This window comes from Zonotrichia albicollis, chromosome Z, assembly GCF_047830755.1.
Source record: "Zonotrichia albicollis isolate bZonAlb1 chromosome Z, bZonAlb1.hap1, whole genome shotgun sequence".
Lineage (NCBI taxonomy): Eukaryota > Metazoa > Chordata > Aves > Passeriformes > Passerellidae > Zonotrichia > Zonotrichia albicollis.
In genome coordinates, this window is record NC_133860.1 from 64,130,010 (window position 1) to 64,155,195 (window position 25,186).

General features: G+C 40.2%; 1 protein-coding gene across 1 annotated transcript in view; it reads right to left on the bottom strand.

Annotated features, from left to right (window-relative positions):
- CPLX1 (complexin 1) overlaps positions 1-25,186 on the bottom strand; it is a 109,750-nt gene that overhangs the window by 17,383 nt on the left and 67,181 nt on the right. The window contains exon 3 of the mRNA XM_005486273.4: positions 24,260-24,435. Within this exon, the coding sequence (XP_005486330.1) occupies positions 24,260-24,435 (176 nt within the window). The remainder of the gene's footprint in view (positions 1-24,259; positions 24,436-25,186) is intronic.

Genomic DNA, 25,186 nt, shown 5'->3' on the forward strand with positions numbered 1-25,186 from the left:
GCCACTAGGAATCCTATTACTTAAGAAAATTATATTGCTTCACGCAATTAATGAACAATTATTCTTCAAATGCAAAAAAAGGAGTAATTAAAAAGGTCAAGAAAGAATACACTTGACCAGATTTTTTGGGATCACCTGAGCTTTTTTGCATCAGCTGCTTGGGGTTTTTGGCCAAAGCCTCAGCCTTTTTGGTAATGGCCCCAGTTACCCAAAAACCTGCTAAAACCTGGAATCTTTTCACGTAACAGGTTTTGTTGAGAAACTGGAGAAAAGCCATTTCAAATCTCAGTCTTTGCTGCCATGAGAGAAGTCCTATGTTAGTGGAAGCATGCCTTTGACTAACAGTAGAGTTCTTTAAAAATTACTACCATGAAAGTACACGCAGAAGTTAGCACCAACTCATTGACAAATCTAGGAACTCTGATACTGAGAGAATGAACACTTTGAGATGCACCTGAAAAAAAGGGTTCTATGTATGCAGAAGAATGAAGCAGCCAATAAACTCAACCCACACTAGAGCCTGGGCAGAGCAAAGAAAAAGTAGAAATACTTCCCTGTGTCTGAGCTGTCTGGGCTGCAGGAGTGGAAAGAGGTGTTGTTTCATGCCCACTGATGGACAGGTCCTGGCATCATGACAACAGGTCAAGCAAGTATATACCCTGTGATTACCTTTCAGATCTTGCTTAGCAGATGCTGGTGTGCCTAAGTTCAGGTACTTATTGTTCTTGACCTTATGTGCTTCATGGGTGGAAATCTGCAGGATTTTTGTCAGAGGGATTTGTAGAATGTGGGAGAGTAGGAAGTTTGCACATTGGCAAAAAAATAGTGCGCAGATTTTTAAGTTGGGCACAAGCTTCTAATTCTGGAGTATTTTCAGGAAGAGTGGGAAACATGGTGTGCATCTCTTTGTTGATAGAAAATCTCCCTTTTATTTATATATTCATGCATTCTCAGCATCCTTACTGGTAACAGCTTGCCTGTCACTTTCTCGGTGTGGCAGGTTCCTCAGCCCCAGTTCCTGCTCTTGTTTGACTTCCTTCTCACCACAGACAGAAACTAGCCCCTCCCACTCATGTGTCAGGAGGAAAAAAGCCTATCTCAGACAGAAACAGCCTCTGATTGTCTGAAAACAGGCAGAACTCAAAGACATAGCATGATCATAGCTGGCTCTAAAAGCACCTGCTTGCTCTCTAGACTGCCCCTCAATATTCCATCTCTCACCTGCTTCCCAGTGCAGCCACTGCAAGCCTGAGGACTTTGTGCTATCATTCAGTAATGCTGCATGAAAATATTATTTGTTTGGTTATTTGGCCTTGTGTTTGGGAAATAACTTTTCTGGGGCATTAACTTCATCAGCCTTTATCAGAGCAAGTATGTGGCTCCCAGGAGAAGAAGCAGCCAGCTTATGCTGGAGGAGGGACAGAAACACTGCAGACAATGGAGAGCATAGGAAGAAGAAAGATTATTTGCTCCAATGAATTTAATTAGGAGACATTAACAATATTTTTCCATTTTGCCCTGTGGTTCTTCCTGCTTTGATATAATCTGAAAAGAATATTTTAAATAAAAAGCAAAACTCCAGACACTAGAACAATTAACTTTTGAACCTTACCTTAGAAATGCAGGCCATTTCTACAGCAAAAGAGACGGGAAGCTACACAGCACTGGGTTCATATGTCCAGGTGCTGACAGCAGGGATCTTACAGGGGTGGCCTCTGTGACAAGAATTCAGGGGCTACCCTTTGCCAGACACAGCCATCTCCATTTCCAGAGAGAGAAACAGACTGCAAACTGGTTTAAGGTCATGACTAAGATTACCTAAGCTGCCTCTTTAGCATGATGTTCTCCCATTTTGGGCACTACTCTACACAAGGGCTTTGCAAGGCACCTGGCAATAGAGGACAAGGAGTGAGCACTTGCTCAAATGTTTGACAGCTACAAGTTAATCATCTGTTCAAAGCCCTTCTGGTCAGTGGGGAGAGGCATACACTGTGGGCAGCAGTACACTCCATTCCAAGGTGTGCATCTGGAACATCATGCCCTCAGGTATGCACTTCTCCGTACCGAGTACTGAGGAAGAAGTGACTGCCAGCTCAGGTGGAGACAATGAACAGCTTGATTGCTAAAGGTTGGTAAGGCAAACTCATTGGTGAACCTGGTTATCCCTATAATGATCCCAAATATTCTCAAACCTTTCTCATCACCTGAATTAATCTCACAACTCAGATCTCTGCAAGTTCCCATTGTGAAGTCCTTCAATTTTTTGAAAAACAGGTACGTAATTACTCATTCTCAGTCTGACTGATTCACTAAAACTAGAAGAATTGAGATTCTTCTTCCATTTTCTCCCTCCCTCTTTCTCTCTTTCCCCCTACCCCACCTCATCTTAGGCATAATCCATTCCTTCGACCAAATTTATGGTTGTTTCCATTCAAAGAAATGGAAACAACCATAAATTTGGGTTCAGCTAATGAAAGCTGGTAATAGCAGCTTCCTGCAATTCTCGTTTCCCTACAAGGCCGTTTTTGTTGCTTACCAGACACTTAGCTCTTTTTAAATGTGGTGCCTATCATTTTGAGCAGACCAAAGATAAGTGTCACTATCTCTGATGACTAATACGAAAGACCTTCAACAGAGTTAATGGGTTTCCAGTCAGGATGATAATATTCACTACCTGCCCAAAATTGTAATTTCAGCACAGTAGGAAAAGATGAGCTCTAGCAATGTCAAATCTTGATGCCCCACCTCACTAACCCTGTTTCCCCCTGTAATCTGTGGACCGTTTTCAGTGATGTGGCTAAGCTGGATAATTACTTCCAGGAAAAGGTCAAGGAATGAGCCTGGAATGGTTTTTTTCTGCACATCCTGAGCTACAGTAAGAGCCATCTTCCAGCAGCTCTTCTCTTTGGGTTCTGGCCTGCCACCACTGCTCTCCAACAATCTGAGGCCCTCAAAGATTGTCTCCTTCAAAGGAGCGAGTGGGTCTTAAGCTTTGCATGGCTGCAGGGTATTTAAATCTAAATCTCATTGGCTAGTCAGGCTTTTGGAGAAAATTTTCTGTTTCTGCTGAGAATTAAGATATTGCTCCAAGAATAAGATTTCATCAGATGCCCCGTTATGACAATCTGAAGAAATTATGCCAGTAGCTGTGTGTTGGGACAATCTGTGAAACTGAAGACCATCTATGTTTCTTGCAGCAGAGGCAGGGTAAGACTGAAAGGGAAAGGAATCTTGGGCAGAGTGTGTGAAGGTCCATAGTTTTCAGAGTCAAGTTCAGAAAGATAGAGCATAGTGCTGTGTAAAAATATTATCTCCTCAGTATTTTTCTGGTAAGTACTATCTAGAAGACTACAGTCACTTTGTCTTCCAGCCATTACATTAATATTTTATAGCCTTGTTTCAGCATCCCAAGTTCTTTCCAGTCCTGGCACTCCCCTAGCAACTGTTTCCTTCACTGCAGAAGATTAAAATCATAGCAAGGTCTTCTTCTGGGCTTCAAGCAGAGCAGCTGTGCTGTGGTTTGAAAAAAGGACCCCATTCAGGTTCCTTCCTTTCTACATTACAGTACTCAGATACATTCCTTAGGTTCAGGATGAATAAAGAGGAAAATTGAAGTAGAAAATATGGATTTGTGATAAGAGTGATTTCTGTGCCCACCAAAAGGGGAGGAGAGGGGAGACACAGTCACCAGTGTTAACAGCCCAGACTTACTTGTTTCTTTATATGCAGTAGGGATAAATCACTGTCTGGACTTAGAAGGAAAAGAAAGGAGAAAACACCCACCACAGCTGAAAATGCGTAGCAGGAATAGAGTGGCACAGGGAAATCGTAAATACTATGTTACAAAAAGAAGTTGCTGCTCGGATGAGGATTGCAAGATTTAGGGTAATATTAAATGATTCTGCTCTGGCAGCAACTACTTTCAACCATCAGCAGTTTAGGCTCATCATGAAACCAAGCTTGCATTTGGGTTGTCATTTATCTCTTCTCCATGAATGGATGGAATTTTTTTTTAAATCTTGTTGTTATATTTCTCATTTTCAGTTCTATTTAAAGACTGCAGAAATTATTGAAATGCTTGAAAACTGTGCGCAGGCTGCAACTGCAACCCGCACACACTACCACTGCAACACACCTGAAACTGTGACAAGGATTTCATAAGATCTGCAAAGCCTTACATCCCTTCTCCTCTGATGAGATGCTAGGGTGACTTGCCAAATCCCACTCTTATTGGGCATCTCTGAGAATTGGCTGAGATGGGTGCAATTGTCATACATTCTTCTGAGCTTTAATTTTGCAGCATCATCCATCAGATGCTCTTTAAACAACAGCTAGAGACTGAACTACTGCATTAAGATTAAATTTCAGAGAGCAGGAAAGAGACTGAGTGTTGAGGGTGGATGTGAGCACTCTTTGATCTAAATGAGTACTCGATCCATAAAAAGGTTATTATTCAACCAAACATTAATAGTTCATTATATTTATTCAAAGATATATGCGTAGGGCTAACTCTACAGCCACATGAAAATCTGAGTTCTAGCAAAGACTGAGTCCTGGAGAACATGCCTTATAACTGGTTTCTCTTGCTCAAAGCTTTAGTGCAGAGTTGGGACATATGCTTAGAGAAACGCTTTGGTGCACAATCCTCCCATTCTGTGTGTTTTTAGTTTTTAAAGCTTTTTAAAAAGTCAAATTAAACTTAAATGTTTAGTGAAATCAGTTCTTTCCAACTCCTCATTTGTCTTCTCTGTCTCTTTTCTAGGCAGAACTGAAATAGTTTTCCTGTGTGTGCATGTCACAAATACTGGTAGTTTACAATTGGTTAAAAAAAGCTTGGAAACACATCACCTCTTTTCTATGTTTCAGAAGTGTATAATTAAATAATTAAGTGTATAATTAAATAATATGAGAAAAAAAAAAGCTTTCAACATTTCACTAAATACATATCAAATAATCATAAAATCTATCCTACAGATTTACCACACTGTTCTTTATAATTAAGTGTTATTGTAAGACTGGTCTGAAGACACAGACAGAAGACACAGGTCAGAAATTGCTTCCTAATTTTCCAGATGTACTAATTTCTAATTGCTATGCTTACTCTTTCCTGAGGTAACCCTATCCATATCCTTTACCAATTTACATTTTATAAATATTAAAGACACTGGGACCATATTTTATTTATTACTTTGTGTCCTCTGATCTTCATACAAACTTTCATTTCTTAATATATTTCTTAATATAAGATTGCATTTTCAGCTGTGGTTTCAAGCTAACTTAGTGTTCAAAAAAGATCAATTAATTCCAATTAACATTAATTAAAGTCTCTCAGTGATTTCTCCAAGCAGGGATCAGTCTTGGGAGTCTCCTAATTCTTCTTCTCATCTCTGCTCAGCTAAATAATTTTTACAAATATTACTCTGCTAATTTCTTCAGAGCACTTGCACCAGGCAGTCTGTTTTGCCTCGTCTGCCAAGATCTGATGTACATGAGTGCTTTGCCTTTCTCCACACCAAATCAATAGTGTCTCAATCAGACCTCTTCTTACACTATTGGAAATCAGTGGGATTACAGACTCATGCTGTAAAGCCATACAGTTAAATAGGCATAGGTGTGCAAGGAACATGCAGTTTTTCCAGCTTTGCCACTAAACTGCTAGGTCATCCTGATGATATCACTTAACTCATTTTGCCTCCATGTTTTTGTCTTTTCTCAGCTATTCTGAGCTCCTTATAAGCATTTTTCAACATTCCCTAACACCACTGAAGTCAATGGTATTTTTGCTTTACTTTAGGCTTTAAAAAAATCCTCAAACTTTTGCAGTTTTGAAAAACAGCTTTCCATGTTTGATTTTTTCCTTCCTCAGAGCCTGAATTGATCTGTTTTAGTAAAATCGAGACATTCCAGTTACACTGATCTTTTTACTCGCTGCCAACAAGTCCTTTTTTGAAGAGCTACTCCAGTGTTACATAAAACAAGTGTTTCCTGAGACAGGGATGCATCATCAGGCCACAAGCATTTGGTTCTTCTCTTGCTAGATCAAGTCTCTTTCAAACTGATTTATTTTCTTCAAAGATCTTCAACATCCGTGTTTTCAGCAACATTTTCTGCTCTGACACGGGGGTTGATGGAACTTTCAGAGCTACCCACTGCATACATTCTTTTTGCTGAACAGTGGTTTTGCTTTAGGTCTCTAATGCTCCTTTGACCGGAGTGGAGATACGCTTTCAGCAGTCAGCTCAAATTTGTCTGAAATTCATCCTGCACCTCTCTGTTCCTCTGGGACAGGCAGAGAATTTGAGCCAATGAAGCTGCAAGTATTCCTACCAGGGAAGGGAAAAAAGCAACCTGAAACCCATTCATATTTCAGAAAGGTGATTCAGTTGTGGCTGAAAGCATCAATGGCTTGGGGGTAGCTAAGTGAAGCGAAATCATCAGTAAGCAGAGCTGGTCTCCTATCCTAGCATCATCCAAAATGTAATTAAGTGTTTCATTCTTTCCTTTATTTTTCTGAAAGAATGCAAAGCAATTTCCAACTGTAGGAAGCAGTTTTATCATTCAATGCCTTTTTCTCCTTTTTCTTTCTTTTAAAAATAATGCATAATTTTAAAGAGAATCAATAATGGCTCTCAGTAAATCTGCAACTTTTGAAAGAATTGGATCTGCCTTTATTTCCACCACTGAACCACAGGCTTGATTGCTGAAATGAAACCCACAGCCATTGTTATGTCACATGATGATTCAGATGAATTTTTCATGGACATAATAGCTTTTAATCTGTCCGGCACTTAATCTGTCCTGCAGAAGAGAAAACAGATTTTCTCTTCTTTCTATACACAACTGCCTCTCTCCTTAATAAAAATATTCATTAGGTCTAGAGCCAAGGACTAATTATCCATAAGACTTAAAAGCTACCTATTTGACAAGAATTCTGTTGGGAAAATCTTTATAGCTCTAGTAAGTATTTCAGCCTAACAATTTGGAAGAGATAAAACACCAAGTCTATGAATGTCCTATTATAGTGCAAACCAAACTTCTAACCTCACACAAGAATCAATTGTTCCAACCTCATATCATCCAATGTGGTCTTACTGGCTCTATGTATTTTTATTTCTGCTCCTGATGTACCCACCCTGCCAGCCTCATATCTAGTACCTACAGTCTTAGTCATCCAAGTTTCCTCTTTTCACTTCACTGCTGTTAGCTTGCATCATCTTTGGCTATGAATAACGTTTAAAATTTTCATCTCACACACATTGTTTGCATCTTCTGTACCTGGAAAAAAAACTTCCAGCATTATTAACAGTTGTGCAAAATTTATTTAATAGTCAATTAATATTATTGGAACTATTCTTTTGGGGGGATTAGGGTTTTTCTGAAATAAACATCCTATTGTCTTTAATTCTGCCAGTGCTAGAGTTCTGCTTCTTCTCTTATTCTTCCATTACAAATTCTGGTACATTTTAATAACAGTCTTGATGGTACTATTCTTTCACATTTTCTTCATTCCAGTGTATTTTCTATTTTTAATACTGATTTTTTTTTTCCCCTCCAAGACTGCCAGGATTTTTGTATAATGTGGGCATGCACATGAAAAGATTTCTTCAACAGTTTCAAATTATTAATTATGTTCTCCTAGTTAAATATGATGTTCTAGCTCATTTAGCCCATTATTGTTTTGAACTTTCTAAAGCCACCCACCAGAATATTTAAACTTAGCCTTGCAAACACATTCAGGCCATAATCACTTGAATATGAGACTAATCCACCCTCAAGTATTGAGATGGTTTCCTACTTTCTGTCAAGATGAGGCATTAAGACAGAATTTCCCTGGAACTGGCCAATTGGCTTCTGTAACAAGTGGCAGAGATCTACCACCATTTGCACACACATTGTAGTTTCTTGCATGAGTTATTGACACAAGTAAAGCAAAATTCATCAGGACCTAAAGAGCCGAAGGACAGAAAAATACTGGCAACTCATCTTAATATGTAAACAACACCTCCAATCACGTAAGAGGATATTACATATAATATCAAGTTATGACATTTTATTATCAGTTGACATTTATTGTTTCAAAAACATGAAATTTCACATTTCAAAAATAGGAAATCACCTACAGACTGTGTGGAAAACAATCATGGAACAGAAAGACTGATACCTTGTGTCAGATGAACCATAAAAAGCTATCCCATGAGCACATACACCAACAAAACGTGTTTAACTCTCCACACAGAAAGCATTGCAAAGCTTCCTCCTTCACAGAGCATGCATTGTACATAGCAAAACAATCCTGCCCTTTTTCCCAAAGAATATGCTGGTTCAGAACAAAGAATCAGAACATAGGCAGTTCTTATTCAACAGACAGGAAAAAAAATCCTTTAAGTGGAAAAGGCAAAAAATATTTGGATTAGCATAACAATAAAAATATTCATGTATTGATCTATAAATTTGCTTTTGAACAAGTTAAATAATGTAGGATATTTCTCTGCAGTTTCTAAATAAAATTATAAATAAAATTGTCAGTTACTTTGAATTGTAGATAACATTTTGGGCTGGTTTTTCTAAGTGGAAAAATATCCATGCATTTATTATCCTGTTTAAGCTTCAAATCAGCAACCTACTGTGACTCTGAATTAATTGGCATTCTTTATTTTTTTTTTCCTGCTCTGGGGGTGGTGTGGAATCCAAATGAAATAAGAGTCATAGACTCAAAAGAAACTTGTACCTGTTCTTGCTATGCTCTGTGATGGTCTCCACAGTGGGATGTCTTCTTAAATGAATGGTGTAGCACAGGGGATAGGAAGCATGACAGATTTAAGTTCTGCTGTCATTATTAGGATAACACTCTATAGTAGAAGGATTAATAACTCTTCACTATCATGGTAATATTCTCTTAACTGCGGTATTATCTTCCTAAAATGTTCTGCCTTCCAGCTCAAGGCAACCAGCTGAATAAAGGAGCCAGAGAAGGACATGCAGCACCATAAACCAGTGGCTCAAGTAGGATGGAAGAAATCACCGATGACTAGCAAAAGCCCTGTCATGTAGCTAGACCACAGCACACCTTGTCTCTGCATCTGCTTTCCTGTCACTCTTCCCAGTTCTCTAGGAAGCCCACAAGACAGTGGGAACCTTGTGGGCATACATAAAGCACATGCTACCCTTCCCCTGAAGGACTGGGGAGACCACCTCAGCCATCTCACAGCTTATCTCAGACAAGAGATGGAAACAGAAGCTGGTATGAGATGACAGAATCATGGAGTCATTAAGAAGAAGACCTTCCAGATCAACAATCCAATCATTTATCTGGTGCCACTGTGCTCACGTCTAAACCACATCCTCAGCTGCCACATCCACACATTTGTTTAACACTTCCAGGGATCCTCTTCTCCAAGCCATGCTGGAGGTGAATGTGACATAAATGTTACTTCAACTTTCATCCTGTCACAGTCACCCTAACTTCTATTTTGGAAAGCCTGAGGCTGCTTACTGGGGTAGAATTTACTGCAATTCCCAGATTATAAAGCTGCTGCAATTCCTGAAATTTCACAAGCATTACCCATAACTACAAATGAGGTTCTTTCCTTAAAATTTCTACTTTTGTAAATCAGAAAGTTTTAGCCACTGTGACTAGGATCATATTGTGTGCAAGACTGGAGGTTTTTAAAGGAGCTGAGCTGCATTAAATAGCATAATTGCTAGAAAGTGCATAGATTACCCTTTTAATTAGACTTGTGATAACAGTTTTGTGTTCTGTTATCAAAACCATGATAAAAAAGTCCAACATAGCCTTTTGTTAGGCACCAACTTATAAATTAGCCTATTTCACCGGCATCATGTTGTGCAGTTTGATTTTTCATTCATATTGTGATGTTGTTCACTGTGTCCTTGAGAACAGTAAAGCCAGGGAGACCGGGCATCTCCTAGTGAGACCCAGGTGCTTTAATAACTTTTATTCCACTTAGCCAACACTTCAGAGCTTTCGGGTTTGATTTTAATTAGAGGAGCTGTGATATTTTTAGTATCTTTTAAGCAACTTCCTTACTGCACAATCATGATGCTCTGATTACAGAAGACTCGGCAAACAAGCACTGTGCAATGCTGTTGTAAGATAATGTACTAGAAAGAGCCACAGTTTTGTCCTATGGGGCTTTTACCAAACTCCTCCAAAGCTCTAGTTACCTAGAGTTAAGCTTTGAATTTGTTATTTTGGATTTCTTTGTCAGAACTGTGTGCTAAGTTATATGTGCATGGCAGGGCAGAGCTTAACACATTGCTTCTGAGTCATCACTGAGCAAATGTCAAGAAATTCCTCTAAAACCAGTAGAATTACATTTGTTGCTGAAACTTGAAGGGTGTACAGATGAGGTAACCTTTTGTCTGTCCTGTTAGCACTAAAAAGCAGGAATGGATTTCCTGCTTTTTAGTGCTAACAGGACAGACAAAACACCTGCAGTGGTTTCTTTGCATCTCAACTACCTCCATCCTCTGTAAATCAATAGCTGATTCCTCAACTCCATATTACATCAGGTTTGGGTGGAATTGAGGAATTTTTACATTTTACATTTACCAAAGATTTAAATTCATTTCTGAACTACTTTCCACAACTAGAGGTAAACAGTCCATGTCAGCCAAACAAATAACCTGAACTTGAGGCATACTTTTTTCTTTTCTGGACATCCTTACTAAAAGCAGATGACAAATCAAACAGCTTTTCATAGAACTATTGTGGTTATGCCAGTGCTCTTATTTACACTGATCTGTGGTTAAGACACTTGCCAAGATAGACATTGTAGAATTAGACAAGGAGGAGCTTCACACTATCATCTCCTACCAGGACTTCAAATATTGGTTTTGTCTGCCTCAATAATACAGGAAAAAACACAAGAGGTGCCCAAAGCACCAGGACTGGAAAACAAATTGTCTCAAAACTGTCCCAGTGGTGAGACTTCTTAAAAAACATAATATCACTGAGCTCAAAACCTTTTATGAAGAAGTTTTATCAAAGGTATGGTTTCATAATTGTCTTAAGCAGATTTAATTTATTTTAGTGAGATCAAAATCTGTGTTACTGTCAAGTATTTGCTCTTGTTACCAGTTATGTGGCACCTCTAACATGCATGCATTCATGTATGGATCATTAAAATGAACAAAAGTGACAAAGAGTTTAGACAGGTCAGTTCCCAGTGACTCAGTGTGGGAGTGCAGAATCTGAGGCCTGCCTTCTGTCCCTTTCCCGATGCCCCTGTAAGTGCTCTCAGTATTTCAAAGTCCCAGGATTACCCTTGAGAAGTAGCTGTATTTTGCAGAGAGAAGCTGCCTGTTGGAAACCCAGAACCAGCCAGGAGAAGGAAAGGAACACAATCTTGTTTGTTTTGAAATCTGATTTTGCATTAGTGAGCCAAGAAGAGATCAGAAGCAGAGCTGGAAACATGAACTGACCGTTTTATTTGAACCACACAAGTGAATAGCCAGAAGGCAGAAGAGAAAAATCAATACAAATGTTGGTCTCCTGAGTTCTCTCATAATCTGTGATTTCTTTTTCCCTATCACTGTGATGGCTTCTGCCAACGAAATTCACTCACAAATTCTTGTAAAAAATATTGCTGATCAGACCTGTGACTCCAGTTTCTGGAAGGGCCCAGAGGATACAAAATGCCTTTTACACAGGCTCCAGTGTGACATGTCAGAATGAGAGGCAGCTTATGAATAGTGTGACAGTCTTTCTCCTTGACACTCACTGAGCCTGTCAAACAAGGTCGAGTGCTACATCTCTGAGAAAACTGAAGCTTAAACAAGGGACTGCACACACTTGTCAGGGGAAAGAGCCTTCAGAGTAGTCCTGAACCAGTTAGATTCCTATTCCTTCCCTCAGATGCCTGCAGAAACAGGCATAGCCTGCCAGCTTCTTATTTGACATTCTCACCCTAGCTTCAAAGGGAAGACCTGAAGTACCCCTACCTCTCTCCACCTCCAAATCTACACCACAAAGCTGCCTTAAACCACTTGCCAGACACTCAGCCTGAATGACAAAGAGTGGACATTCATCCAAAGATGGATCAGTGCTTTTCCATTTGTTTCTGTTTGCACATCACCCTTCCCTAGCAAACATCTTAGAAGTGGAAAAAATACTTTCACCATGCACAGAAATTTGACAACAGCACATTGCTTACCTTTGCAACAACCTGTAAAAAACATAACATATATTCTTACACTAAACCTGTATTTGAAACTATTGTTTTGGGATAGTATGATCACTTTTCAAACATCTGTAGAGAGATGTACAGCATTCCCACTGTCCAAATCACACTCCTCAGGCAAGAGCTTAACATAATGCCCCTTTGCAGCTCTCAGCTCAATCCGTGGCTCCCATTTCCTCTGGAATCCATCTTCTTTCATAAGGCAAGGGAGAAAGGCAGATGAAGAGCAAAAACACACATCTAGACTGAGGCTCTTTCAGAACCACATACAGCTTATTGACTTTTTTATTGAAAGCTATTTTACAAAGCACCATCAAATTTTCGGGAGTTAACTAAAATGCTTTTGTTAAACAGCATCAAACTGATCCTGTGAGAACTCAGGGAACTAACTGTTGATTCATATTTCCAGAAGGCTCTGTGTCATGTACAAGGCTTTGCTGAGATGCAAGCATGCCTCAAAAATATCTCTCTCTGTTTGTTCTTTATAACTTTCCATTCATCTCTCATATCAGAGCTGATCAGAAGAACAAGCACTGCAGAGAAGAGCTGTAGCATTAGCAATGAGATATGGATAGAGACTGTCTCACAAGATCTAGTCTTCTAGAACTTGTAGCCTTACTTCTGGATTAAAAATCAGCTAAATTTAAGCCACAAATCTGAATTCCCAACTTTAGCTAAACCCCCATGTTATTGGAAAATAACTCAAAGTGGACAGGGACAGAAATGTCTCCCTTGTCATTCAAACAGAGATTGTCTGCAGAAATTGGTGCTGCTGCCCTTACTTCATTGAAGGCAGCTTACTAGATCCCTCCCTTCTAAACAAACCTAATCATCCCTGCAAATTACAGTGTATGGAAAACCGCGATTACAACACCAGAATGTAGGAAGCAAGAATTTTCTGGCCAGGTATACAGCTGTATCAAGCACACAGACATGATGAAGCTGATCCTCTGCTTCTCTGCAACATTGTTTTTCCACTTCCACCTTTGCAGGCCAGGTTTATAATTTAAATTGGTAGGTTCTGCCCAAAACATCTTAGTCACTCATTAAATAAAAGAAAGAAATGCTGTCAGCACCACCCACTAGTCAACATCCTAGGATTCATCAGAAAGCTCCAAATATAAGAGAACAGTTGAGGGATTTTCAAGAAAGGTACACTGGGATGCCTCTATCCCCAAAACAACCTGGCAGCAGCTGGAATAAACTTTCAATCAGGCATGCAAGTCCTGATTAAAAAACACCTAGAAACCCCGCTGTGCTTTCTGCATTATCCAAGGAGCAATTTTTCAGCTGCTTTTCTCACATCAGGCCTTGGACTATTTCTATCTCTGGCTGAAGAATCCTTCCTCTAAATTACAGTCAGCCTGTTAAACAAGAAGACAGAATTTACATCCCTATAACTGAGCATGACAGAAATAATCCAACAGCTATAAAATTAATAGTGAAATCCTACAAAAGTATGTGGTGTCAGTTTCAAAAGTAAGCTCAGCCCTGTTATGACCCTAAGGGGCTGCTGGGAGGTCTGGCTTGGGACCCACAGCATAAAAGCAGTGTACATACTCCACAGTACTTGGTTTAGACTGATACTCTTGTGAAGACATGTCAACAGTTTCAGGAAATGATGGGAAAATTGAACGTGGTGGCCCAGAGTTGAAAGGCTGCATTCTTCCTCCCTCCATCCTAACCAAGCACAATACACATGCCTCCATGAAGCCTTCGAATGAATAACCTGAGTCTGTGCTTCCAAGCAGGAGTAGACATAGAAAGATTCAAGGCTGTACCAAAAAGGAAAGGAGAGAACCCTAGAAAACCGTAGACAACAGAAATTATGAAAAAGCAAACATTTCCCAAAAAATTCCCTGTTTCCCTCCCAGCAGCAGCCAGACTGTCTTCTCCAAACTCTCACAGTCCGAGGAATGTCACAGCCTTTCTTCCGCACCAGCGAGACGATTATCCTGGCCTGGAAACCCAGGGAGGGAACTTTGCACGGGAGTCTGGTAAGATTAGGTTGGCCCTCTTTATGACTGCCTAAAAACTGGCCAGTGAGGGAGAGAACTCTCGAGACCCTCAGGAAGGCCATATGAATTGCCAATCACTGTGAACAGAGCATGCAAACTGTCCTTTTCTTTCCCAGCTTAACCATAATCAATAAGAGTCTACGGGGAAATGAAGACACAGAGTAGGCAAGGCTACACAACTATGACAAGGAAAGCATGGTTAAAACTTTATCACCCTGTCCCATGCATGAACTCAGACCTTGCCTTGGATTAGCCCTTCTTCTTTCAGGCATGGGCAGACTAATTCCTTCTGACAGTCTTAAATCCCAAGCTGATGTAACTGAGAGCACTGCCAGAACAGATGCAGAACTTCATGCTGATGCCAGGACAAAGTCACATCTTGCTCTAAGGAAGCACCAGCATTTCAAAAGCTCAGCCTGGCTCTGATGACTTTCATCAGAAAAGAATTATGCATCCATCAGCTGAGCCATGAAGGTGCCAGGCTGCAGTCTCAAGCAGGCATAACTCCACTGGTCTCATTAATTCTTGGTGAGTTATCTGATAATTCAGGACTCAGATAACAAACTGCCAAAAGAAGAGACATAATGTGGCTACTGCCTGATTTGAAGCACTAATGGGAGCTCTTTGGCTGCAGCAAAAATGAAACAGACCTTTTAATCTTGTTTGGTGACCTTCACAGTCCATGAATTTGTTTGTCATAAAAGAGAATCAACAAAATGTACAAGACCTTCCCTTTACATCTGATTTGTAAGCTAGAAAAAGAAAAGTTACTTGAAAAACAATGGTGCAGCTGTACTTAATAGAGGCAATGGTACTGATCAAATTACTCTCTTGTAATTGTCTGCATTTTTTGAGGCTGACACAGGTAGTATGGCAGTATGATCCAGAAGGGTCCAAAGGACAGAGCTGTCTACCTTTAAAGTTAAGAGGAATGAAAGATTTAAAATGGCTGTGTTTGAAAAAACTCAGAGCTCCTGCAGCAACTTAGTCAAATTTTATACCACCCTGACTGAGGTTTTTTTTTCCACCAAGGAAACAGTGTTTTATTCCCCAAAGTAGCAGAGCAGCAAATAAGCTGCTCTGTTTTTTGTTTTCCCTTTCTGGGTGTGAACCAAGAAAAGATTCCCTGTAGTCTCAGCTCTACTGGCTAAAGGAATTCCAAGTGGACAGGAGTGGGCATGGCAATCAATTCTAGAGGCCAGTGGCAATGGGAACATGTGTCACACAGACTCTGGGATGGCCTTCATTTTAAAGTTCTTCTACTCCCTGTGGAGGTGTCCATGTTTTCAGGAGGAGAAGAAACCCTATCTGCATATGGGTTAGACTATATCGCTAGTCCTTCAACACAGAAATGTGATTTCCTACTCAACTACTGCATGATTTTGGGCAGACTGCCCAATTTCTCGATCTGTAAATCACACACGCAAAAAATTAACATTAATCACATTATTAATTAAATTAATATATAATGCTTTATATGATATGTATTATATTATACATTATATAATTTGCAAATCTAGAATAGAAATAATTAAACTAACTACTAATCACTTAAAAATTAGATTTTGGAGATCTCTTGGGAAAAACCCCTTCCTCGGTGCCCCTGGGTCTTACTGGCTGATATGAGTAAGATTCAGCCACATTTACAATCACAAAGATGCATCAAAAAGCCAAAAACTGAGCTGAATGGTATTTCAGAGGAGAATGTAGAGTTGTACTAGTACTGGAAAAGAGCTTGCAAATTACCATTTGTTGAGGCATATATTCTGCGTCTTTCCAAGTACATGAGCCAAATGCTTGGAGTTTCAACGAGTCACACCCAGGAAGGTTTGAGACACCATTCAGATACCCCTCCTAGTAGAATCCCGGCACTTCTAACTGTATGTCATATGTTTGGGGTTGTTTTGCACCCAGTCCTGAGTGACTGAACTTCTCAGTGCCATGTCAGCAATGTGCACAGGTTCTGTCAGCCAACAAGACAAAGGTTGTTTAAGTGAGGATTTCAGCTGCATCACTGTAAAGGACACCCTAGCCAGTAACAGTAAAATAGGCTGCATTTCAAGAGACATTTCAGTAACTTCAGAAGCATCACCCAGTGGGATTTTGTTAGCAAGTATCCAAAGTGACATCTACTGGTGCAGATTTGGACTAGCGCAAAACACAGAAATCAAGTTAGAGCAAGGCAGAGCTGCACAAAGAAGCAGACTAATGAGCCCCAAATGTACTAGTGAGGTAGTCAGCACCTGGTTCTGCTGGATAATTGAACCCCTGACTATTATGGAAGCAGTTGAAAATTATGCCAATTTTCTTCCGAGCTCAAATGGTTTGCTAAAGATGCCTTCCCACTATGAATTTTAAAAAGTAAGATGGCCTACAGCTACAGCACAGGAAGGAATGCATGCAGGTTTTCCCATAAGGAAAGTTCTGTTAGTTAAATGCCAGGAGATAAGGCCTGGAACACACATTTTCATTCAGACCACCTATGGAATTCTATAGATCTACCTGGTTGGATTCACCAAGACCAAAACATGGTGCATATCCTGGGATTCTAAGGAAATATAAAGATGAAACTTCTCAGTTCAGGTAAGAACAGATTCTCTAAAATGCCCTTGAAGATAGCTTTGTCTAATAATGGACTTGGAGGTCCTTGGAAGGAACATCAATCCCTGTTCTGTGTTGAAAAGTGCAAATGGGAAGGCATCACTTCCCTCTCAATTTGCAAGAGAGACTGCTAAACTTAGGCACACCCAGATAACTTTATCATTTTTTTTCAATTTGTTATTGTATTTCCTCTTACTGGAGTAGGCGAGTTGGTTCATCCTTTCACAAAAAACAGTCACTGCCTTACAGACAAGGGGATATTTTTGGAGATACAAACCAGAAAATTACATTTTGTCTGGTATTTCCAAAGGTAGAACGTTCTAAAGAAGTGGGTGATTTAGTAAAATTGCAAAGGGCGGCAGTTTGGAAACAAGTTTGATCTGTACCTGAGTACAGATTTTTACTCAAGTCTATGTAAAAAACTGATAACAGAAACTCCAGAATCTGACTCAGAGGCAACGTAGGCCAGTCAGGACATCCTTGCATACAACTGGATGGGGGTAAAAGTCCTGGCAGAAGGGCAGAAGTCTTGTCCAGGTCAAATCACTGTATCCCCTTGGAAACCTCTGAACACCAATATGAAAATGATCTGCACGGTTATAATGCTCTTGAATCACAATGCAAAAGTGTTTCTTTCTTCCAAATCTGCCTGGGCTTCCCTGCAGCCTGTCCTCAATAACCAGCGTATCAAATGTGGGCAGAACACCAAAGGATGCTGTCCTTGCAATGTTCTTCTTCCAGGACAGCCTGTGACTTAATGCTGCAAAGAATGCAATTGTTATCAGTTTTCACCGTTAGTGCTGTTATGGCTCTTCCCAGTCATCCCACTCAGCCACTTCACTTCATGGAAGGCACAGCATAATCCTGCCTTGCAAAGTATCCCACTGGGAGTGTCACAGCCAAGTCTTTTGCTTCCTCATAGCCAGCGGACCTGTGACCCAGTTGTAAACACTTATGTCTCTACCACAAAGAGAATCTGCACTGAACTAAACTAAGCAGGATAATTTTTACTCATCCACTGTAGAAGCAGAGGAGTCTGGTTAATGATACCTTTCCCTCTGCACAACACATATAGATCTCTGAAAATCTATTTTAAGGCCCCAATACTGAACAGAAGACTCATCTTCATTAGATCAGAAGGGCTGGATAAAAATTTACATCATTGGTTCAATATCAGTGATTTAAAAGGGAAGAGATCAGACAGAATCTTCATGTTCATAGTAAGATTTTTATCTTTGGAATTAAAGAAAGTGATTCATTGCTGAGGAAAATATTTTCTTTGAGACATTTAATTTTATGGCATGCAAATAACACAACTTCTACACTTTTTTTAGTTGCCAAATGTCTCCAATGACAGATAGACTATTATATTTCTTGCTCACAAGGCAAAAATGCACTATCAAAATTAAATTTTCTGGCAGTGAAATTTCACTCTTTTGTACAGGGATTTTTAAAGCCCTTGGCAATATCTGCATCTGAAATTATACAAGAATGAAACACCAAATAATGTCTAAGAGTTTAGCTAACAGTGTGAAGCTATTTTATATCAACAAAATTCTATCAAATTCAAGTTTGCGCTCCTGAACTGGGAGTTTGGTTTCAAAGCTCTGCTGTTGCTGAAGAGCAGACCCAATTCACATTCTGCTATTTTTCCTCCTCTAACACAGGATTTTAGGAGCTATGCACCAGTTACATAAGGAAATATGCTAATGAAATATTAAAATTAAATAATTATATGATATTGCATCTTGATTATCTGACATAAAAATCTAGGACTGCAGCTGCAAATCCTGATTGCCCTGTTGTCTGAGTGATTTAGAGCTAAAAGTAAGTTCAGCAATCAGATTAAAAAAAAAAAAAAAGAGAGAAGAAAGTTCCTACATTCCTAAAAAAAAAAAGTAAATTCCAATATCATCTACCTTGAGCCATGAAAGACCAGGAAATTACATGAGTTAAATATCCACAATGAACAGAATAGTTTTCATGGTTTTCTTAGGACACAGAGTGCTGTGTCCAGCTCTGGGACCTCCAACATGAGAAGGACATGGACCTGCTGAAGAGAGTCCGGAGGAGAGTCACAAAGAGGAGAAACAAAGCCTAAAGAGCCTCTCCTGTGAAGACAGGCTGGGATGGCTGGGGTCTCCTCAGCCTAGAAAAAAAGAAGGCTTCAGGGACACTTAGAGCATCCTTCCAGTGTGGAAAGGGGCCTACAAGAAGGCTGGAAAGGGACATGGACAAGGCCTTGGAATGATAGGGCAAGGGGGAATGGCTTTGAATGGAAAGAGGGCAGGTTATATTACAGAACAGGCAGAAATTCTGTACTGTGAGGGTAGCGAGGCACTGACGCATGTTGTCCGGAGAAGCTGTGGATGCCCCATCCCTGGCAGCGTTCTCAGTCAGGTTAGATGGGGCTTTGAGCAACCTGGTCCAGTGGCAGGTGCCCCTGACCACAAGAGGGAGGGGCTGGAACTTGATGATCTCTAACTCAAACCCTTCAATGATTCTCTGGACAATTCCAAATATTTTAGAGAATCGTACTGCCTAACCACTGAAAGCACATTAAATGGCCCAATAAGAAATATGGGAAGAATTAGTGGCACACACCCAGAGACAGAAGGGACTCAAACAGAGCAAGGACACACATTCCCCTGCTGTGCGATATGCTGCCTGTAGGAACAAACCTCAAACACAGATTTTGCCATTCCTCTATTGCCTGCAGAGGCACAAGCAGTTTTGAGCATTTCTTGCTATTCCATGGAGGCTCACTGATGGAACAAGTTGTTAGCATTCTTGTGCCACCAAAGGTTAGACCACAAAACAACCCTTCTGCATTCATACCTCGCAAACAGAAAAATCTAAAAAAACTCTGTCCCCCCACCCTGATAAATACCAGAATAAACCCTGCTTAAGATGAACAGAGCTATGTTAGTGAAAGCATAGTAATAACAGTAATAGAGAATTTAACCCTCAGATGAGGAAATTCGTTATACTGCCATCAGAATTTTGATATTGCATAGTAAATGATCTTGAGAACATGTTGTAAGACACATCAGAGAAGAAATACTGAACATCTGTTTATTAAGAAAACAATTACCTTTGTCTTATGTGGTGGGAAAGTTGAGGTTCCTAGAAGTATAAAAAACAATCATGCACTTTGTCACACCTTTACACAGCATTCAACAAGGACAATTACAATTGTAGAGACAACTTTAAATCTTCCACATTACAATTTTCTATTTGACACTTTTCCATACTTTTCATGCAGATTTCACGCTCCATTGAAAGGGCAGAAATCCTTATTAATATAATTAAACTTCTGCTTATTGGACGTAACCTATGTGCTCCGTAGGACATGAATCCTTAATAATGTAAGCACAGGAATCCTTATTAATGTGCTATAAACCATGGCTGTATAGCACATGACCAGCATATAAGGCTGGTTAAAGACAAGCTGGGCTAGAGACACTTCTCCCTTTCCCTCAGAGACCTGAGCATATAAAAAACTACTGAAGCAGCTCATGCTCCAACTCCAGTATGGACCTAAACCTAATATCTGTCCTGCAGTCAAGCCGTTTGGACCATGCTTCCATCCCTTTTGGTTTAAATCCACTATTGTAAGGATATCTCTGAGCTTCTGCTGCCTTTCAACAGGATTCGCCATGCTGACTGTTTAAAACATGTCTGAGATTTTCAGGAAGCCAAACTGTGCACATTGTCTCACTAAGACAGGTAGAGTGTTGACTACCGAGCATGGACTAGGGGCTCCTCAGGACTGGACTCTACCACAGTGGTAGAAATAATAAATTATGTAAATAACTAAGAATGACAAAAAGAAAGTAATTCACTTTCACTGCTGAGGTGCGCACATACACAAACAATTCGTTTATAGAAGGCAGTATTCCACCCAAGAGCACTGGAAAGAAAGCTGCTGCAGCATGGCAAGCTGATAGTACTTGCTATTCGCAAGGTAGCAGGAATATTGGGTATCCATAGCCTCACCTGCCAGACAAAGGGGCACTGGAGGCCTCTCACACTACCATCTCAGTAGTCATGCCTGAGCTGGTCAGGTGTGGTAACTCTCCACAGAGGCAGCTGGGATAGGGCCCAGAAGATCTGTGAGGCATTAGTGTCAAGACCAAAACCAGATCAGATCAGAATGTTAGCTGCATGCAGCCCTCCTGAGGTAGGAGGAAGCTAGAGTATAGCCCAGTTATCACTACCAGATGCTGGACTTTGATATTGAGTAGTAGCTCAGACTAGTAGCATTGGGTAGATATTGGGTAGTAGCTGAGGTGGTCCAGTTATTTCAAAATGTCATGTCCAAATGTTATTCCTAAAATTTCATTTCCAAATGAAAAAGCATCATATTTTTAATGGGGGGGAAACCCAAACAATTCATTTCTGTGTAATTTGTACTACCTCTCCATAAGTAATCTCCACACCCAGCTGCCATGCTGGGTGGAGGGCATACATGTCTCAATTTCTCAATTTAATTGATTGGATTTAAAAGTTAACACAGGCTGGAATGTATCTGTGGTATTTGTCGTCATTTCTTTTAAGCCCTGCCATAGCTCCCATATTTCCTGAAGCCCTAAACAAGAGAGTGCATTCATAACACTTGCTGGAAAGCCAAGGCAAAAAGTCAAAAGCAACAAACACGATGAGTCCATCCTTTCTGTCAGCCTCACCTAGAGCCATATGAGCTCACTGGTGAAGCTGTGATTCCCTGGGTTGCTCCCCTAACATCCTGCAGCTGCACTAAGGAATAATTGTAACTGTGGGTTCATAACCTATGATACACACTTTCAAACTTTTACTCTGCATAAATAATCAGTTCCTATTCAGTCACTCAAACTAATTGCTCATTTTTCACTCTCTCACATGAGAAATGAGCAAATATTATAATGGAGTTTTTTAACTTAAAATGTCTTTGATTTTATTCATACCTGCTAAAAGCAACTTGTGCTTGTATACATACCAGACAGAACATGTGTTTCAGTTTTCTTCTTTTCTGCATTTCTGTTTTTAGGGGAGTTATAGAAGAAATGAAGGCAACTGCTAAATAATCAAGTAATGAAGGAAGTAATCCATCTCTTTTTTAATTCTTTCAACATTTGCTTCATATTTCCAACCACCAATCATCACTACTAGAGGACAGTCTTGTATATAATCAAAACCATCTCTTTCTCAGGACAGTGTGAGAAGAAAAGAGGAAGAGATACAGCTCCTTTCTACAGCTTTATCCATCTTTTCTGATTCTGCAGAAAACACCTTCATCTTTCAAATGCATGCTACTTAGGATTATTCCCAGGAAAAAGAAAACTGCGGGAAACTGAGCTCACAATCCAAATGATTAGCATCAGGACTTCCTGATGCTAATCTCAAAGGTACTCCACCACACCAGTCCAGAGCCTTGACTGAGGTCAAATAACGTTCCTTCAAGTATTCCTGTTCTCCTTTTATTCAGACCCAACTCCTTGACAGATTTGCAAGGATTCAGTGCATTTTTAAGAGATTTTGTCCCCCAGTGCTCAGCCAGCTCAGCAAAGTCCAGGTAGCTGCCAGTATCATAGGGAAATCCCCTCTGGCTGGAGCTCAGGCTGTTTGCATCCTACTCATGAATGAGATCACCCTGAAATTACAACACAGGACATCTCAGACTTTTTTAATGGTTTTACAGCAGTTTTCCCAACAGCAAGAAAAGGGCAGCCCCTATCTACGTCTGGGAGCAATTCAGTGGTCCAGAAGAAACAGTCACTAGTGAAAACTGGGCATTAGCTCATTTGCCTGCATATACTCTTTTTTCCCCCCCTCATGACCTTTGTCAGTGCTTAAAAACAGTTCTACTGTAAACACACCTTTAATATATTATGCACACATTGGTATGCTTATATCAATATACTAGATTCTCTAGATATATATTCATTAAATACATTATTGCTGGGGTTGTTCAGCCTGGAAAAGAGAAGGCTCCAGGGAGACACCACTGCAAACTTCCACACCTTGAGGGGGCTTATAAAAAGGAGGGAGAGGAACGTAGTGACAAGACAAGGGAAATGTTTTTAAACTAGAAGAGGATTGGTTTAGATTAGATATTAGGAAGAAATTATTTCTTCAGATGTGGTGAAGCCCTGGAACAGGTTGCCCAGAGAAGCTGCAGCTGTCCCATCCCTGGAAGTGTTAAAGGCCAAGTGGGATGGGCTCTGAGGAGCCTAATTAGTTAAAAATGTCCTTACCCATGGTAGAGGGGTTAGAACTAGATGATCTTTAAGGTCCTTCCAACCAAAACCATTTGACAACTCTATGATTCCATTATTAAAAAACAATTTTGACCACGTAGAAGTTCTGCATTTCTGTCATCCTGTCAGTAGCCTTTTTAAAATGATCATATAGATAGCTTTTTTTGGCAGTGTCAAAGGTAGACAATTCCCTCCAAGTCTTTTCTTTTCTTAGAAGCATAATCCCAAATTTCTTTATTTGCAGAACAATTTGCAGTAACTCTTTGCAAGCTGCACTGTGTCTCCAGAGAAATTTACCCTCATTCATGCTTCCATCATGAATCATAAGAACTGGGTCAGAAGTTTGGTCTAATGCAGATATAGTTTTGTTTATGTCTGTTCCAAGACATGTTCTTAGAGCACAGAGGTAGGAACTGCAAAAGCGAACACCTCTTATACTAAACAAGACTTTCTTGTTTTATCTACAGGTATTTTCTTTGGTACATCCTGTGAGTCACCTGACAGGCCTTCATCATTAGAAACCCCTTGTCCAACCATGGCCCACATTTCTTTCCAAGATACCTGAACACCAGGAGACCTTCTTACAAACATAACTTATTCTAAAGAGACAGTTTTGACCTGGCCTTGAGGGTGAGGCATCAAAACACAAACACACATCAATCCCTAATAGTTAATGTATAAAAATTTTCTTTCAGATGAATCCCATGTGATTGGTAGAAACCGAAATATTAACAATAGAGTAGATTTGTCCCATATCACCTAGTCAACACAATAAAGCTTTGGAATCAATACATAAGATAACTGCAACAGAAAATCACTCTCAGAAACTCACTGAATTATGACTTTTCTCACAAACCACAAATGCAAGTTTGGAAAGCATCCTCCAAGGGACAAGGAAGCCTCTAATAATTAATTTAATGTGAGTGCTTAATAGATGATAAGAAAAATAGATGGGTTCCTTCCCTCACCTTCTCTCTCTATTTCAGGTTTGCAGGGCTTTGCTCTGTGGCAGGTGTGTTTAAACAGGAACAGGACTTGAGGAAGAGTGCACAAAATTAGAAAGCTCTGTGTGGCAGAGTAAATACCTGGTTCTATCCAGGTGCCTAGGGAAGGGAACTAGTCACAAATCAGCTGAAAACAGGTGTTCTTTACTGGGCATTACAAGCTGACCAGTGTGTGTTGAAAGCCAGTTACCTACCTTGTCTCGAATTCCTTGTCTCATAACTTCTCTTTCAGCCTCCATCTTGGCATATTTGGCTTTCCTCTCTTCCTCTTGTTGCCGAAGGGCTTCCTGTCGTTCCTCTTCTTTCTTAGCAGCATCTGGGTCTTTCTCCTCATCCCCACCCAGCATCTTTCCCATGTCTTTGGTAGCCCCTGGAGAAAGCAAAAGAGAAAATCAGCCCTGTAAGAATGTGGTGAGACCCCCCGGATGACAGCTCTCCCCTTCCCCAGGTTCAGGGCCATCTGTCATTCCCTCTGCATCTGCATCAGTGAAAGGTTTCTCCTTTCAGTGGGGAGGCAGCACACTCTTCCCAAGCAGGAGGTGGGCAAAGCACTTAACCTGATCAGGTAAGTTATGTGGAACTGGCAGGAGAAGCACAGCAGCAAAAGGAAGAGACCAAATTTGTAGATCTGCATAATGGCAGCGCAGTTTGTTTGTAGTCCTGAAAAGGACAAGCTGCCATCCACACTATATTTTCACTTCATCAGCTCAGCCAAGTGACTGAAGATTGATTTTGAAGGGTCTTTAATGTAATAGGCAAGTAATACATGCAGAACAAAATGACACCAGGGCTGGGAAAGGAGTTTGAAATCTTGATTGCAGAGATGAGTAATCACACTCTTAACTGCTGTCAGAAATTACAAATACCATGACAGGTAGGACCACATGGCATTAGCAAACAGTTGGAGTTGATGAATTCTAGGTTCCTACCATGGATCAGAAAGAAGCATCATCTCTGCATGTCTCTTAAGAGTTCTTGGACACCACCACCTCTAAGGCTTAGTACCTAGGTAAGATCATGGCTTTGTCTTGTTCCATTGCTGAATACACATAGTTCCCAAATTTTCATTCCCTGTGTGCTCCTGAGGCAATTTTTGTTGTTGTGCAAAGCCCTTGCACAAC